General features: G+C 32.5%; 1 protein-coding gene across 4 annotated transcripts in view; it reads right to left on the bottom strand.

The window, feature by feature from the left end:
- Nucleotides 1–19,436, bottom strand: part of GRIK2 (glutamate ionotropic receptor kainate type subunit 2) — a 341,730-nt gene that overhangs the window by 122,874 nt on the left and 199,420 nt on the right. For all 4 annotated transcript variants that reach the window (XM_085574923.1, XM_077782281.2, XM_077782282.2 and 1 more), the window contains 2 exons: nucleotides 19,193–19,399; nucleotides 6,046–6,269 (listed from right to left, as the gene is read on the bottom strand). In XM_085574923.1, the coding sequence (XP_085431049.1) occupies nucleotides 6,046–6,269; nucleotides 19,193–19,399 (431 nt within the window). The remainder of the gene's footprint in view (nucleotides 1–6,045; nucleotides 6,270–19,192; nucleotides 19,400–19,436) is intronic.

Raw genomic sequence — 19,436 nt, 5'->3', positions numbered from 1 at the left:
CTAAATCATAACTTCTCAAAACACAACCTAGATGATGACTATGAGAAGGAATTACAGTTCCAAGTTTTTTTTGCAGTTTTTATATAGAAATGAGACAGATCCTCAGCTCTGTGTGCTAGCCACAGAAAATTACTTAATTACTCAAATACTGTTACTAATTATGGGTTTATGTTAATATAAATGTCATACGGCACAATAAATTATTTAATCAATTTAAAGCTTACTTAGAAGTATCTGAGAATATTTTAAATAACATGGACAAGTCTTGCTCACAATATTTCAAGTGACTGCTGTCCAGATAGGATGACTATACAATTTCATCATTATAACATTTAGCAGGATAGACTAAGTAAAAAAAAGTTCTTAATAATTTGCTTATGAGTGTAAAAAAAATTTTTAAGATATAACTGCAGTGTCTTCTTTATATTACCTCATTTATTGGAACTTAATTTAAATGTTAGAATTCTAAAATTAAAATTTATCAGTTCTTATGCAAAGGAGAAGAAATTTAGTTCAGCAAATAAGTTTTCTAGAACATTCTCACAAAGGATTTCTTGGTATAGTTACACAAATATATCAATTAATAAGAAAAGCTTAAAAAGCCATCAGAGAGAGAGAAAAATTCTTGCTATGCAATCTGCCAGGTACACTTGACAAAAATAAACTCAGTGTTCCAGAGCAGGCACAGTTAATTTTTTTTTTTTTTCACAGTAAGTATGATCGCCAACATCAGCAAGCACTTGCTTTTTCAAACAGCAAAAAATTATATTAAAAGAAGCAGACTATATAGAATCTTTTGGAAGCAATCAGCTAAGGGTCTAAGGGTGCAACTTGATTGCAAAGAAATAAAATTTTTTGATTTTGAAATAATTGTTGTGGAACAATTTTGGTAAGTGTGTGATTTTTGGCATACTTTTAGCCTTGTCTACTTGCACAGCATTTTATAGCAGAGTGACAACCGCATTATACTTGTACTACAACAAAGGAAAATTTAATACTTTGCATTACAATTGAGCCAAAACTATCTTAAAACTCTAAGATTATAAGAGAAGCATATTTCAGTGTTGACATCTGGATTGCCCTATAGGATGATGAATCTATTCCTGAAAACACCTCATAGCATATGCTGTAGTTCTCTAGGGAGACTTCAGGAGACAAAATTCTCATAGAAAGAATGCTTGTTAAAAATAAAGGGCAGATATGCTAACTTACAGCTTGGTTAATTATCAACATAGTAATTTAGGAACCAGCGCTCCATAGTAACTGGAATAGTAGTTTCCTCTCATTCTCTCATTCATTCCTTGCCATAAAGGTAGCTTTCAAGAGGTAGTTTCAAAATCAACCAGGCAAGGTTAAGGACAGAAATCAGCTGAACAAAAATATAAAATGAAAAGGAAGACTGATGAGATGTAAAAGGATATACATGCACTCCAGAGAGACTTAATGCCCAGGCACCTGTTACACTCTGAAGCAGCAGGCTATTCCCAAGTTTTTTCACAGAGAAAATAGTAAGATAAACGTGTGGAGACCTGTTAGGACTTGTCTTATTTAATTATGCTTTATTCCAGCTGTTAAGAGAAAAATATAATTTGTTGATGATGCAATGTTTATTGTGTTCTAATTAGTGCTTACGAGGAAATGGAAAAATAGGTGACAACAAATGCTTTGGCAGCTGGAAGCAGCACAAGACGCAGAATAGCATAATTCCAAAGACAGGATAAGGCAGGAAGTCTTGGCATAAAAAATGTTACAAGTAAATGCAGATAAGCCCTTTAAAATGACAACCTATGATTCAAAATTAGCAATTATGTCAGTGAGCACAGTTTCACATATATTTCCACAATATTCACTGATACTTTGGACACTTCAGTGTCAAAAGCACAAGAGCTCAGTAGGGGACTATTTTATTTAGGATAGGTTATCTCCTTCACATCTGATCTATAAAACTGAAGTACCGTACTAAGGCAGCTGTATCTCTTCCAGTTTTGAAGATAGGTCACTAAGAGTAAACTTTCTTAGGACACAGACATGTCCACATCAAATATAAAAAGACCTTACTACACAGAGAAATCCATCATTCTTCAGGGAATAACTTGAAATCCAACAAATTAGTCATAAAATTATTTGATAAAAATATTTAAGGAATTTAGTCTCCAATCTGCATTTTAAGAAAGGATACAAAAAACACCTATGTTTAAAATTATGCATAAGAGACTCAAAAATACAATATGATCATATTATATCATATTATTATAGCTGAAGATTAACTTTGAAAGTAATTTATCGGAAGACCTATGTAAAGAAAACACATTAAGAATTTTTCAAAACATAAAACTGGTTTTCTTCCTAATGCCTACATAGAAAGTGAAGGATCCTCCAGTAACCAACATATTAGATTTTGCAGGCCAGAAATAGGAAGCATCTTTTTCTTGTACTCAGACTGATGGAAAAAAAAGGGACAATATGTGTCTATGAAGTTGATATACAATACTGTAAGAAAACAGTATGTTGCCTAGACATGGTACAATGATTTGCAGAAACACACAGAAGTAAAAAGAAATTCCACTAATTGAGATTTTTGATTATAGAGATCAGAAAATGTGTTGGTGTGCTTTACTGAGGTCTTAGTTTTCCTTCTAATCGTATCTAAACTGTGAATTTAACTGGTATTCTAAATCAAAGAAATTAGTAAAGGCAGAGGCATAAAGGTATGGTATGGGAATGCAGCAGGATTTCAGATAACACAAGACACTGCTAGCAGACACAAAAAGACAATGCTATCTAGCACCAGAAATACCTATTACTTCCACAAGAGGAAAAAGTACTGTATGAATTTCTCAGTTCACATAAAATGAATAGGATAAGTGTCAAGCAGACAGGGTTTATATATCAGTCATCAGCCTGTACAAAAAAGCAAGGAACTTCCAGAGACTGACCATCCTAACTACTCAGATTCAACAATAACAACAAACAAGATTAAGAGGTGCAATGCAAAATTTGTCTGTTCAAAGTAGAATTGTCTTTTGGGGGGAACTACAAGAGGAAAATAAAATAGAGAAGCCCTCCAGCCAGCACATAAATCTTTCCTAGCTTTCATATTTTCCCAGTCTCGCTGAGTGTGCAAAGATTACAGCTCTTTATATATTATTCTCAAATTGGAATGAAAATCCAGTGCTCTTGCAAATTAAGAACAGGACTGATAGAGATTTATGTTATATTTCTCTTTCTATGGAAGTATTTTCAACAATTCATTCTTAAAGATTCTTGAACTTTTTACTAATATTTTCATCTTTCCTTAAGTATCACAATACCACTAATTAATGAGTGAGATCCAAGTGACACAATAGAATGGTACTTTCCATTTTTATGTACCAGGCTCTCACATGCCAACATTGCTTGGAAGACATGGTGAAACAATAACATCACAAAACCTTTGACACAAAAATGGGAGGTCTCAATTTAAAAATAAATATTCTATACTAAACATTCTGATGAGCTGTGATTACAAAACATTATATCTTAAAACACATACTAAGCACTGCTCCAAACAAAGGCACACCTTATTATGAAACACACAGTAATTATTATGAAACACTGTTAAACATCCATTATGGAAGGATTGTTATGGAATATAAATCCTCTCAATAAGAAACTCTGGGTAGACCTTATTAAACTAGTAGTATGCAGTCCAGGAATTTTACAACACCAGGACAGGAAAATGCATCAGCTGTGCAATACCTAACCTATAACCTGTACTGAAAACACATACCACTGTGCTGCAAAGTCCTCTGCACTAGCAGACTTTAAAAAATCTCTCTTTACATGACAGATAAAATTTTTGAATTGTATTTGCAAACACGTCCTTAACTTTTGAATAATGTTCTTTGTTTCTGCTTAGTATTCAGAAGAAAATTCAACTTTTAATTTAGACCTGTTACCTTTTAAAAGCAATAATGTTATAAAATGCTATCACATAATATTAAGTCATTCTGCATTATGAATAAAGCCTGTAGATTGTCTTACATAACCCTACATCTTTTATTTCTAAATGTGTTATCAATATTTGATTGTACCAGTTAAGAAATAGTGAAAAACTCTAGATATGAAGGCTGGTATAAATTTACGTGTAAAAAAGATATCTTTTACAATTTTACAGAAACAAAATTTCTCTGCTCAGTATAAAGTATATTCCATATTGCTTTACAATTAAGATAATGCTCCCAATTACATATGGAATTTATGGTTCTTGTCACAAAAACAGACAAGTGAAAAAAATGTCAGCATTATTTATAAATACTAATTATATTTATATTTAGAAACACTATAATCTAGTGTTTATATATAAAAATAAATATCCCTTCCTTTTCTGCTAGTCAGCTCAAGTGGACAAATAGCTTAATTAAAAAAAAATTTAAAAAAAGAAAGGCTTCAAGAAAATCTATCTTTCCTAAAAAACATGTCAAGGCACAGTCTTAAAGCATAAGTAGGAACTCAGCCATACAAATCCTACTAACATTAGTGGGAGTTACCTGTCAAAAGCACTGTGCATCATGCTGAATATGTCCTTCAGTAATAACAGTAGGGTTAAAACTTTTGGACATATGCATAAAAATTTTACGTGAGGCATTTCACAAGGTAACAGCTGTGATTTACGCTCAGCTGTGCTTTCAGAGGTATCTGTATGGCAGGAACACCTCAGAAAATATTGTATTCTTGGAGCATCTCAGAAAAGATTGTACTCTCTGGTTATATAGTCCACTAAAATAGGGGTTTTTCAAGAAACTTTCATCAAAATTCTGGATCTTTAAAGCAGACTTTTCAGAAAGGTACACAGTAAAGTCTTTCATTACAAAATATGTTTCGTATTTGTCTACATTACATCGATACTGTCTGTACTTCATCTACAGGTGCTAAACTACCTTTAAACTGGTTTCTAAAACTATTGCTTCTTCCTAATATAGGAATGATGCAACTTCTCCAAAATTAAACAGAGTATCCAAGAGAGATAGAAAATCCTGATACTAAATAAAACACAATAGAAAAAGAAATATATGAAGATTCCACTGTGAACCACAGCATGAAATCACAGAAATCTCAGGACTGAAGTGAGATTTCATTATCAACTCAAACAAAAAGACTCCATCTTATTAAAGAGATAAGAACCAATATAGTTCATATGCATTTGATTTTAAAAAATTGCAAGTGATAACAAGGGGAAAAGAGATTGCATACACTGTTCTGAACCTTTCCTTTTGTTGTCACAACAAATGCCAAAGCTATGTGTAAGTGTCTATTTATGTAAGCATCTGAACTCAGCCTTAATGAGTTAAGAAGGAAATGGTAAACATATTGGATTTTTTGACAAAATATGTTTTTCTGCTCATTTAGGTTGAAAAAAAACAGATAAAACAGTGAGCCCTATATCTCAAATCTATTTATAATTTAACAATTGAGGCATCGAGTTCCTTAATCCTAAAAGCTCAACTAAGCTTCCAAAAACATTTCACTTGGAGACTTCAAATTCTGTGAAGTATCTCAGAGATTTCAACTAGCACAAAATTAAAAAATAAATATTGTTTTCATACTTCAAAGATACTAATCTACACAAACTATTACAACTGGTAGAGGCCCAGTTTGGACATCTAGAATTAGTGTGGGCAGCTAAGTACTCAAACTGAGATTGAGCACCACAGCATAAAAACAAATCAGAGTAACAAAATAAAACATGCAAACCCTGGATTTCTATATGCAGACTTATTGGGAAAAACTATTTTAAAAATTTTCTAGTGTCTCTCTATTTGTAAATAAAAGAAGAACTCTAGCTAACATACTCAAGACATAGGGAAAAAGTCCAGTAAAAAACTGGAGACTTAGTATGGCAGTAGAGGATATTAATAGTGATAACCCTCATCATTATTCTTCTGTAAATCATGAAGTTTAAATATAAGAGTATGAAAGTAAGAAAAGTTTTGTGACTTTTGACAATTATTAGTAAGAAAAAAATGGTAACAATTGCCAAAAAAATCACAAAAGTTGACATGTTACCTGGCTATGACAAAGAGCACACAACTGACACCCAAGTAAGCCAGCAGAATATACATCCAGATATCAGGGGAGAGAGGATTCAGGAAGGAGAAGACGCCCGGGTTTGTACCATTGGGCTTGCGGTACAAAATACTTATTCCAAGAGTCATAAAGGGCTTGGAAAAGTCGATGACCTTCTCACGGACATAGGTAATTGCCAATGGTGCAACTGCAAGATCAGCTTTCTGTTGACAGAAATACAAAAAGAGAAAAAGGCCATAAGTCAGAAGAAACAGGCTGAAGCAGACAATCAGATTATGCAAAACACAAACTTTGTATGAAGGATGTTTGCCCTTGTACTATGTTGCCTGAAATTTAAAACTCTTCTCCCTATAAGTAAGAACAGATTTATTCTACTTCCTCTTTGCTAAACTGATATAGCATTTAGAAAAAAACCTAAAATCACTACTACAGGGCTACAAGTGAATAAAAATATTGCATCTTGCAGAAAACATGAACATCTATTATCACATACTTTAAAACTTTATTTATTGTGCATTTAAACATATGTCTTCTCTTTGTCACTCCCTCACTCTGTACTTTAGAAGCAAATATATTTGGGAAGCAGATGTGAATATGCTAGTACAAATGCAGGGAAAGGACCAGGAGGTGGTTCTTCATATTTTAGGACAAAAATGGTACAAAATGAAGACCAGTTTAAAACTGAAAATGCTACACCTGCAAGGTTGCTGAGGATGTCTTAACAAAGTACAACTGACCTTACTCATTTGTGGGAATCACCGCAAAACTTAAAGATAGTTATTCATCAATTGGACTATTTAAAATGTAGTCATCAATTGAACGCATGTTGTCAATTTACATTTAGTTTTAGTTATTATAGGAATAATTCATAGCAGATTAATAAATGGCATATGCTATTCTTTTAATCAAAACATAATGGAAATCAGAGTGACCAAAAATTTACATAATCTACTTCTTAATCTCTGTCAACAGCTCTTGAAATACTCCTGTGCATGTACGTATGTGTATGTGGGTGTGCATACGCACATAAGAAAGAGGAAAGTTCAGAGTGAGAAAGTTTACAGTACTAGATCTGGAAAGCTGTAAACTAAGAATTCTTTATAAACCATACTAAAATTTAGATATGCAATGACAGAAATGCTACAGCTACCATGGAGTACTGCTACCCAAGTAATATATCCAAGTAACATAGCTGCAAATAATACCATTTTCAGAATGCCTGTTTTAGGATACAGAGATATGATTCCAAATAAAACAAATTCATACGCTTATGTACTTTTTGCTAATTTGATATTGTGTATACTGTGTAACAGTCAATTCTCCATGCAATGTAGCATTTCAGTGTTCCCTTTAATTTTCATTTTCTCGCTGTACACAAAGTTCTTTTATGATCTATTCTTGTTATGAGCATTTATATAATTAGATATACTGTAGTCATTTATGATGTGAAACTCTGTTGGCACTGTTCACTTTATTTGGAAAGGGTTTACTGATCAAAAAAATTACATGCACTTCATTTCTATTAGTATTAAGAACTTATAGATATTAATCAAAACAGCAAGGCCCAATTCCACAGTGGATGACTTTTTATGGATTGCATATTATTGATAATATTCCAGCTGATGTAGAAAGAAAATGGTAAAGTAAGAAACTAAAACTAATTTGAATTTAAAGTTATAGGTCAGCATATAAATGTTTAACAAACATAATAACCCAAAATTAGTTTGTGAGGCAAGTAGCAGACCTTCACCTAAGAGTCTGAAAACAACTGACTAGAAATTATCACAAGAGGTAGCTTCCCAAAGACAGATAAATTAGATCTTTTGGAAGGCTATTAGTAGATGCAAATGTTGGTCTTATTATATTAACAGAACCTTAATGAATAACAATTTATTTTAATAAATACCATGGAAAATCCAACCCTTGGTCAATAGATGGAAACAAAATCATATACAAATGAATATAGGTTGTAGCTATCTTTAGTGGGGCCAAGTTGCAGATGAAATTATCAAAATAACTGATCAAGAAATTATATGTCTCCTATGACAGACTAGAATAGATATTCCAACCCAGGAGGACAGATATAAAATTTATTTACATAACTTGACATCTCAAAATTCAGGGATGAGTAATTCTGTTTGAATATTCTTGAACTAGAATATAACCTAAGAAAAATTAAGCATAAAACAAAACAAACAAAAAATTTTAAATATCCGAAGTCTTTAATAACTGAGGAAATTTCTAACTTTAAAATGTAATGATACCACATGCAACTTTTGTTAATATCTTTTATTTCAAATCCTCAATTCTCCTGGTTATTCTTTCATTCTGAAAGCAGCACTATATGTAATTATGAGAAAACAAGGGCCAAGTTTCCAGAAGTGCAGCACAAGTTTCTCCTACACTCAGCTATAATGAAGATATACAATGAAAAGAATCCTCTTTAGTTTACTTCTAGGGAAAAAGAGGGAAGGAATGGTGCAAAATTAGTATTTTATCAGTCAACATTTAACAACATTAACAAATCAGTATATCCTAAAATGGCTTTTTGATAAGTTCCATTACAAAGATTATTCATCTCACTTGGCAGTGATCAATGATTCTATTTTCTACAAGGAATGTATGCGTGTATTCTTTAAATGAATAAAAATATATATCCATCTGAAAACACAGTCCATAATAGCACTTACTCTTTTTTGAGATGAAAGAATTTTTTGTGACAGCATCCAAGGACTGGTGAGGTAAGTAAGCTAGTTGCTACAAAGAAAAATTCTGAGCCAACTAAATATTACAATAGGGATTAGAAACAGTCTGACAAGGACATTCCAACACAAGGCATGGTCCTGAGAAAAATGGAGGAGCTGTAAAGCCTACTCTACAATGTGCTAGAGGACTGCACTGCAGATAATAAGCTGTAGTTGTGCATCCTCTCCCTTCCTGTCCCACCCCACCCCTCAGGAACTCAGGACCTCCTGACCAAACCTGGACCAAACCAGCTGAGCAGTGAAGCACCTCCTTGATCAGAACAGTAAGGCAGTAAAGAATCCCTTGAAAGTACCAGAAGCTCATCCATGATACAGGTAGGAATAACCCTGACTGTAATGCCTTCCTGACCAAGGTAAGGACAAAGGATAAGCTTTCACACATGTATAAAGCTTCCCTGTCCTGCTACCATGGGTAGTTGTAGGATGCCCATTCACTAGCAACTCAAGGTAACCCTGATTCATTTCTGATACAGAAGTGCCTAACGTAGGCTAAAGTCATCCTCCTTTGCTTCTTCACTTACACTGTACTTCCACTGACTATTTTACATAAAGAAGTATTCAAAGAGAAAAAGGGAGGATATTTTTTCATTTGTAGAGGGCTAAAATTTGGTTCATAACCTCTAAGAATAGAGATTTTAAAATTATATTGAATTCAATCTATGCTTGCAGATCCAAATAACTTCAGCAAGAAATCTGCACTTTACTGTTGAGTAATGTATGGCCATAGCATGCACAGAAATTTGGTATTTGCAGAAATTTGTACTTTTCTGTGAAAATTAACTGTATAAAACCTGGAGAAACAATTGCAATAATTTTGGGGGGAAAAAATTTGAAAGGATTTCATAGCTTCTACTAATAACATGAGGGAAAGGAAAAACAATTAAATTTTCTATTGTTGATAATTTTCTGAAAAGCTTTTGTCTCACCTATTTTGTTCAAAAGAATGAAGAATATAAATACAATCTAGACACAGAAACAATAAAATGGCTAATGGCTTTCTTTAATTGCAGGCTACAATTACACAATATTCCACCAAAATAATTGAGTATTTTAGACAATGTAAATGGAGTCTTCTGGAACATTTTGCATTGATTTAGCAACTAGTAATGTTTATGGTAAAAATGGAAAGGGAATCATACACTATCGAGTCCCAGTTGTTTATTCAGTCAATCAGTACAATCATATTGTAATTGTATTATATACACAAAATTATACATACACTGAAAAGGCATTTAAGTAATTTTACTTCTCTACAGGTAGCAATGCACTTTTTTGCCTACAATTATTCTTGAAAATACAGGAACTTGCCTTTTTTAAAGGAAAAACTTCATAAAGCTTTTGTTTTATCCACTCTATTTCCTCAGCCTGACCCTAAGTCTATATATAAACTTCTTCAGCCCAAATTTTTGAGACTGTTAACCTGAGATGAATTTGAGTTACATTCCCTTTGGAGAAAATGCATTCTCAAGATAAAAGAGGAAGGCTAAAGCACAGCTTCAATTCTTTAAACCTGTCTAACACACTCTTAATGCACAGAGACCTTATGCATTATTCCTGTTCACAGAAGTGCATTTCCCTGCCACTGATTTGAAAAGATAAGATCTGTAATTTGCTTTTAAGAGTACAGTCCATCCTAAACTGCCTTGTTCATGCTGTTACATTATAGAAAATTTTATACCCCACAAGAAATTTTTGGTCTTATCACAAGATCTTCATTTCCTTTGAAACCACTAGGAACTTATTAGGGCTTTATCACTATTTTTATTATAACTAGCCACTTAAATTACTTTGACAGAAATGGTTTCTCTACTACCTTTCACAGGATCATAGTACAATTCAAGTGGGGAGAGATCAGGAGGCGTCTAGTGCAATTTTCTGTTCAAAGCATTTACATGGATGAGACAGTTTGCTCTGCACTTTACCCAGTCACTGTTGAAAACCTTCAAGGGAGGTGACTACATGACATTTCTAGATAAGCTGGTCCACTGCTTGTCTATCCACAGAGTGAAAAAGTTTCTACATACAAGCAGTGGAGCAGGCTGTTTAGAGAGGTTATGCAATTTCCACCCTTGGAGGTTTTCAGTTTATGCTTGCTGCCTTTGGTCTTCCCGCCAGGCTCCTCTGTGAAAAGCCCAGATGGAGCTTCTTGATAACCTCCTCACAGGTCCTGGAAAGCTGCTACTAGAAATTATTACATTTTTGACATCTACTCTCTTTTTAGAGAGGATCCAGATCTAGAAATCCACAGGATCATTTACATAGAGGTAGATTTGTAAATCTATTTGGAAATGTATTGTAGAGGAAATTTGCATTCTGTCCACTACCATAGAAACAGCTTTCAATATGAATGAAGCTAGACAAAAATGGAATGTATGGAATACATGGAATTCTTCCTTCAGTGATTTAAATAGGATAAAACATATGTTTTGTTCAACATAGCACTGTCTAGAACTGACTTTTGGGCTTGTTTTCTGTTTGCTCCTTTGTTATTAAATGAATGTTTAGTCAAGGGAAAATGATAGTACAAAACCAGCAGGAACTCTCTAATTATTTAATTTACATTATTTCCTCTTATTCAGGGCTATACTAGTCATTTCTCATTTGCTTATGCCAGTATGGAAAAGATTTAATAGCTGAATAGACGCAATTTGAGTACTCATTAAAAACGGATATAGTTTCTGTCTGTTGGTTTATAATAGACTTTCACTAAAGTATTTTGAACAAACTTCAGTCTAATCAACAGGTAAGCAAATTGCATGTAAAAGCACTAGATGTGGCAGACCACAAAACTATATGTAACAGGAAGATGGGTAACTATTCATTTCATTTCAACAGTTAAAAAAACCTTTTATGACTTCATTTCAGGAATTTTGTACAAAGATTTCTTCTAATTGTTAGAAGAGCAGGATTCACATACCCCCAGAAAGCTGAATTTGTCAAAGAAATGTACAAGACTGTGGCTCAGAATTCAGGAAAGGAAGTCTCCACCATTAGGAAAAAAAATTAGAATATTTACAATAAAATGTTTCAGTTCTTTGCTGTTTTACACACTCTTTCTAATGTTGTATTTTTTACTAGAGATGTTTAGCAAACATTAAAATTATTAGACATCATGTTGAAGCACATCTTCTTGAAATAAAGTACACAGGTAACATTTATTCCATTTTTGGTAGGAAACATTTTTATTGTTATACTTTCCAGATTTATTACAACTTCCTGGAAATGTTGGGTTTTTTCCCAGTTGCTAACCAGCTATCACCTAAAATTTCAGTTTTTGCACTCAGGAAAAAAATTCCTAGATCTTTTAATTTTTACATAATTTCTGTTCTCAAATGCATGGTGTTTTATCAAATTGTTTTGGTGAACTCATTTCATCACAAAATAAATTTTGACTTGTGTCAAATTTGACTTAATCCTATTTTTCTGTATTACTTTGTCATCTACAGTTTTTCACAATGGAATCAAAAACATTTTTGCATATCATTTGGATGGAAGTAGACCACTGCAGAATATGCCACCTCTTATTGATTATCAATACTCAAACAACAATTTTTTGAAAGCTATAATTTCATCAGTTTAATTAATTAATGGAGTAAAACTTTTTCATATGGACAAAATCAACCTCCTGGAATTCTCAATTAATAATTAGATTCCAGGGTCTTAGACTTAACTGAAATTGACCTTTATTATAAACAATTTACAAAAAAATTCCTTTTTGAATAGTCTATAAAATATCAAACAAAAATCAAAAGTAACATGGTTTTCTTCCTAAGACACACATAATCAGTTTTATTTCCTGTATTTTGGACTTATGTAAGGCTACACCCACTGTCTTTTTTTGACTCTATTTGACATTTGTATAATTTTCTTAAACAACTGAATTCTTTTCAATGGCCTGAGAATGATAGTACTAAGCCAGCAAGAACTGTCTAATTAAGCTTAGTTTTTCTGGATAGAAAAAATAATTTAGTTATTTCAAATATCATGTGCAATATTCAGCCCTGTCACTCCCATGTCTTATGATCTTCAAGTTAGGTTGAAAGTAATCCTTCTGGCCCTCAAAAGTAATCCTTCTGGCCCTCAAAAGGTCATTGAAATATTGCAATGTTTCGTAATTCCAAGATGTAAAAGCAAAAAACTAGGGGGAGATCTACACTTATATTAATGGTACAGTGTAATAACAAAGAAAAAACTGTTCAAATTGGAAAAGCCACCACAGAAACATGTCATTGCTCTTTCCTGGAGTAATCCTGTTGCCCTGAGAATAACAGATCAGACTTCATACTTTCTGGTTCCCCAGACAGTATGGATGACGTGTTTCGGTCATCATTCCCAGAGACACATCTCTCACAAGCACATCCTAAAACTCTTATAACAAAATGGTGTTTCCATGAAAATTGACATACTCAAGGTTTCCACAGCCCCTCCTCCCTATCTTTCATGAAACATTCACTTTGAGATATGTTGAAATTTTTTGGAGAGGAGTAAAAGAAAAATTGCAGCATTATTAATAACCCCTAATAAAAGGGATAAGCCCCAATGGAAATTCTCTGCTATTAGAGAATTCTATTTTTCTCATCTACTTCACTTCAGCAGGCATACACATAGAAACAAAAATCCCAATGTTATTTTCTACCATTCTTTACTGTCATTAACAATGACAGCAACATAAGTAAAAGCTCAGATAACCATATGAGGATATGAAAAATGTAATACTTTTATGAATACAGCCCTAACCCCGGATCCAATAAATTCCTAACCATTACTGTAAGCATGGAAAATGCTCGAGCTAAAGTATTATTGTTTGGAATTTCATTTGAAAAACTTAATGCCACTGCCTTGATTAGCTATGATTAATTTTGCTGGCAGCAGGGTGAAAGGTAATTACAACTATTTGCTATACAATATTTCTCTGTAACTGAAAACTAATCATTGTATAAACCCAAGTGCATTAGCAAGGCGTGTCCATAAAAATCTAATTGTAAAAGAACAATACATAGGCATATTGCAGCTAAACAAGAAAGCAATATTCACTTACTCTTATTGTCAAGAAATTTCAAATAAACTATCCCTGGAGTACAGATCTCCAGAAATTTGTCAGAGCACTTTGAAGACTCTACTGTCAAAGTCCCCTGCCACTTTTGGTGTCAAATCACTGAGAATGTAGTCAAAATTTTTCATCCAGTTTCTTTGGGAAGCATAGGACACAATTAGCTTAAAAATGAATGAATTAGCATTTATAAACCTTTATGAAAAATTTGTATACTGTATTATTCTCTATGCCTTACTGCATTATTAGAAATTTTACTGGGTCTTACTTTATTAAATGAAGACTGTCTGGAAATTCCTTGTTCTTTGGAAAACAAATTGCTCATTTAAAACTGCTGCTACATTGGAAAGTGCTTCTTCATCTGTCCTGTATTTGAAATCAGTAACAACTTAATAGGGAATTCATATATGCACGTATATGTTCCTACTGAATTAATACATAGTTTGGGAACTTGGTCTAAACTTCTGGATTAGTATATATTTGGCATATTAGATTGCTGACTTTTTTTTACATTTCCCTGGAATTTTTTGTGGATTTATGCATCTCTACCTGAAGTTTACTTTCTACATAGCTTTTGCTGGGTTAAGATCTGTTTAGACATTTTTCCATGTAATATCATATATAACCTTTATTAGAGAGTGACAAAGTAGCCATGAAAACTGTCAACTTGTGAGCATAGAGATGAATATTTAGCTGTTGGTTTGAAATGAAATTGTATTGTCATGTAGAAGACCATCTCTTTGATCCTTTACTTTAAAACAAACTAATAAACTAAAAAGGAACAGAAGGTGCATAGTATGGCATATTTGAGTGAATTACATTGATAAATTCAGACATGAAAAATATTTGAAGAGAGGTTTTGTAGTCTATGAATATATACAGTTTGCTTTAAGTGAAAAACAGGATCTCAAGCAACAGATGAGATACAACTAGTTGCTTGTCAGGGATACACTGATGCTTATTCAGCTTGAGACAAATTACTTTGGAAATAAAAGGTCAGAGTACTTGAAGTTGTGGATTAATGCATTAGCAATTAGACAGAAAAGCACTAAAAGGACAAGTGATATTTTCTGGCATATTACAAATTACCATAAGAAATTATCCTGTGATGCCAGGACATGTTTCACACAGAAGTGAAATGCTACTTTAATGAGGAAAGAAAACACATAAACAATAAAAACTGGAAGCCAATATGAATATATAAAACAGCAAAAACACACATGAAAGGTATGTTACAGGCACTTAACAGTTAAATAGTCATGGATGCTTTATCAATACAGAATAACTGGAAGAAGTTGTAATATATTTTTTAATATTGAAAAATATTAATCCTTCCTTCCTTCCTTCCTTCCTTCCTTCCTTCCTTCCTTCCTTCCTTCCTTCCAAGATCCTCTAATTGCCTTTTACCATCAAGTCTTCTGAGATTTTCACTAATAAAAGAGCCATGGCTAAATTATCCTCCATTGTATTGAAAATCTCAACTGTCGGACCTTTTGCATGAAAATTACAAGAGGGTTTCCTATAAGTAAGAAGGAAAGAGGTAGAATCCAAACTATATGATGAAATGGCACTTGAAATGGAATAAAGAAAAAGTGGAAGAAAGTAAAATTTCCCTGGCTCAAAAAGGAAGGAACCAAACATCTACACAGTCAGTTATTATCTTTCTAAATGTTCAACTGTGTAAAATTCCTCTAAGCTGAAAATCCTATTCTTAGAGACAAAGACAATTCCAATTTAATCCTCACATATGATCAAAGAGCAATCATGATCTGAAAATTGGACATTTTTTGTAATTATTTATGAATCATAAAATATCTGCAAACCTTGAAGTTTATTTGTAGTGCATAAGCTTTGTGCTGTAGAAGAATCATTCAAAGACTCCCCCCAAAATGATTATTTTTAATCATGTATGTATAATAATAAATTATTTCCCAGTGGAAATAATTTATTATTATACATATTTTTCATTTATAGATCTGTCAAAGTATAAAACAGTAGTTTTTTCCTGTTTTGGAACCCAATGCAAAGAATCTTTTTAAGTACTTTTGGATCTGTAAAGTAGGATGTCTAATTTTCTAAATTACATATTTTGATTTGATCTGTCTGTGCTAGCTATATTGGAATATAATGTACATGCTTAAACTATATGTCACATGCAATATAATACAGTGACATGACAACTTTTAGCACTTAAGAACAACCTGAAATTCTCCAGAATTTATGATTCAGTTCAAAACCTGTTCAGTAAATCTATCCTTTCATAAGGTTTTTGAACCAAAGGCAGGAAGTCAGTATAAAGAATACTTTTTTTCATGAAGAATTCATCCATAAAGAATGGAGATTCCTGGAACTTAGTTCCTTCTCCCTTAAGTATGTAACACTCATATGGTGAACTAACCTGAGAAGAGGGTAAAATACTCAATAAAAGATTGTGGGAAAGAGAGCAAAATGTTTAAGTGGAGAAATTAAATTCAAAATTTATTCATAGAGAAATGTCATCTGTGTTTGCTGCCCTAGCTAATATTTGTCTTACATTTGCAACTCTAGAGACCAGTGTGTTTTTCCCAACAAGAATTCATTGTCAGCTGTCAAAGGCAAGGAATCATTATACTAATCTTCACTGACAGCATTTACCACAATTTCAAAAAGAAACTACTTATTCTTGGAGACTGATATAAGAATGCAGGTGTGAACTCTAAGTAAAACAGTCAAGGAAACAAGAAACACAAGCAAACTATGGGAAAGGAGATTGAAAACAAACAGAGACTGATGTAAACATTTCAGTCTCTTTTCGTACTATAAAATTTAAATCCTGAGACTGACATGATATGTTAAGTTCAACTCAGATAGAGTTATCTTTATTTTATTTAGATTTTCGAGCCCCAGCAATTATGCAAAGTGACTACTGATTTAAACAGTTTATTTAAATCTTAGATTTATTTGGTACTTTTAATCTTTATATAAATGGTGCATTTTCCTTTCTACACATATAATATACCAAAATTATCCATTTAATTTATTCTTGGATTATGCATTTTACATGTTACCATTGCAAACATATATACTAGAGCAGAGTGACTATTCTCTCTGAACTTAACTGACAGATAAAACAAAAAAAAAACAAAACAAAAAAAAAAAAAACAACCCAGAAAAAAAAATTTAAATGTTTTTCATTAGATTTAACTGCTATGGCAACTTTAAGAACCATCTTTATTCTGTAGTCTATTTTAATTAGGAACTCTAGTTGAAAAATATAGAATCTTTTAACCTTTAAAAAATAAAACAATTGAGTTTATTAAATTACTTTATAGGAAAGAAAACCTTTATGACAATTTAAAAATATTCTCTAAGGGAAATGAAGGGCTGGGAAGCTAATGTAGCATGTGAAGTACTAACCATATAGAAATAACCTGTGTGGTAACTGTCTGTCTGGAGTTCTTCACTAAATTGTTTTGCCTCACTTTTTAGGTATGAAGTGTTGTTTGCTAGTAAAATGCACCTAATTTTACTAATAACATGCATGTAAATAAAGGACACAGGTGTATAAATAAATTGCATATATTCAAATAGATTGCATGTATTCAAATAGATTTTATATATTCAAATACATTACAAAGTAAGAATTGATAAAACCAGAGAAAAATTTAAAGCAAAACTTTTAAAATTGAGAGAGACTAGTAAAAATGATGGTCCAGATTAGGAAGCTGAACTACATTTTCCATGTGTACAAACACAGTCTCTAAACTTTTCTGATTCCTAAGTAAAAGTCATTTGAATAGAACAAAAATAAATAAATAAAAATAATAAATTCTAGTCCGTGTTTAGTTGTATAATATTTCTGGAAAAAATACTACCTGTTTCATTCTGCTTTATCAAGAGGAAGGATGGGAAAAGCTACTGTTTCTGACATTTTACTTCTACAACTTGTTCAAATGCATTTTATTTCAAGGTTATCTTAATGCAAAACTTAGGAGGTCATATTAGAGTTTTCTTAAAAATGCTTTAGGGCTGAATAATAAAAGGTGTATAAAACTGTGATTTATATTTGCTTCTGAATAAATACTTCCACAATATCTACTTCAATCATGGAAAATTAGTTCCAGATGAGGATGTTACCTAACAAGCATCAAATCTAATAGTTTAACAGGCCTATGCACTTATTCATGTGTAAAAATGCACATTTATAGAGATGGACAGAGAATCCAGCTAAATAAGTTTGCTTTATATGTGTGTGTACTAGGTATTATAAATAAACACATTGAAAGATAACATAACTATAATACTCCCACACATTCTTCTTAAAAGTGTGAAACCAGGCATAATCAACATCTGTTGCAACACCAATACCAGCTTATCATTTACTAGAAAAGCATGAAGCACAACCCTCCTAGTAAATATGAATAAATTGATTAGAACATGTTTCAGCCCATCTGCTGAAATCTTAAAGCAAATTCAAACAAGATAAGTAAATATTTTTTTCAAATGATTCATGCAATTTTTGCCATCAAGAGGTTCCACTTGAATTGACTACAGTCTTCTATTTTAAAATACAGTGATGTGCAGAATAGGTTCCATCTCAATCTTTGACTTCATGTCTATAGAGAAAATGCTATCAAGAAGTTCACCCAAATTAGTGAACAAGGAACAATGGAAGGAACAATGGCATAATTTTTAAATTTATGACAATTTTCCTATGAGACTGAAATCAACTGGCATGACCAACTGAGAAAGCACATTTTGAAGAACCTGAAGTAATACCTCCCTCAATCACTTACAGTCAATTGTAATGGTAGCTGGTGTGACATTGCTTTGTCCATCAGTATATGTTGACATTTTTGTCTTACTTACTGCACTTTATTGGTAAAATTTCAAGAAAGATGAATATCAAATGATGTGTGAGTTTACACTACACACACAGAAATTTCTCTAAGACAAAATCTCAGATCCGCTATCAGAAAAGGAGACCTGACTTGTATTGCTGTAGTAAATTTTGTTATAAAACAAAATTTTGTTATAAAACCCCTTACATGTGTAAAGAATTCTGAGTACTATTTATTTCATATTTTGACTTAGACGTATGCTACAGAAGAGCTAAACCAAAACAAACACTGACTATGGGCAAAACAGAGATGCTTTATTTTACAAATTCTACAATAAAGACATAATGGATACCAATCTACTTCCATCAATTCTTCAAACACCTGCATTTTGAAAGCAGTAGTATTCAAATGGCATTATAAAAATTTTACAATTTTTGTAGAAAGTTCTGAAGTCTAAATGCGTATTTGAAAGCTTGTAAAAGTTAACTTACATGATCAATTAGTTCACGAACCATTCCATTCCACTGTCCGCTGGCATCTTCTTGGGCTCCATATTTTCCATCTTCCACCAGTCTAATCTCATAGGAAAATCCAAGGATAGTAGACAGCTCCCTGAGGAGGTCAATGCAATAACCTTCAAAACGATCATTTCCATACAAGGGTTTGTCAGACTTCTTGAACATAACATATGGCTCTTCCTGTAAGAATCAAGACAGAGTGGATAATGAGTGCCTC

The sequence above is a fragment of the Lonchura striata genome, chromosome 3 (genome assembly GCF_050655825.1).
Source record: "Lonchura striata isolate lonStrDom1 chromosome 3, ASM5065582v1, whole genome shotgun sequence".
Classification (NCBI taxonomy): Eukaryota; Metazoa; Chordata; class Aves; order Passeriformes; family Estrildidae; genus Lonchura; species Lonchura striata.
Note: the sequence above shows the minus strand (reverse complement) of the source record. Positions and strands in the feature narration are given on the sequence as shown.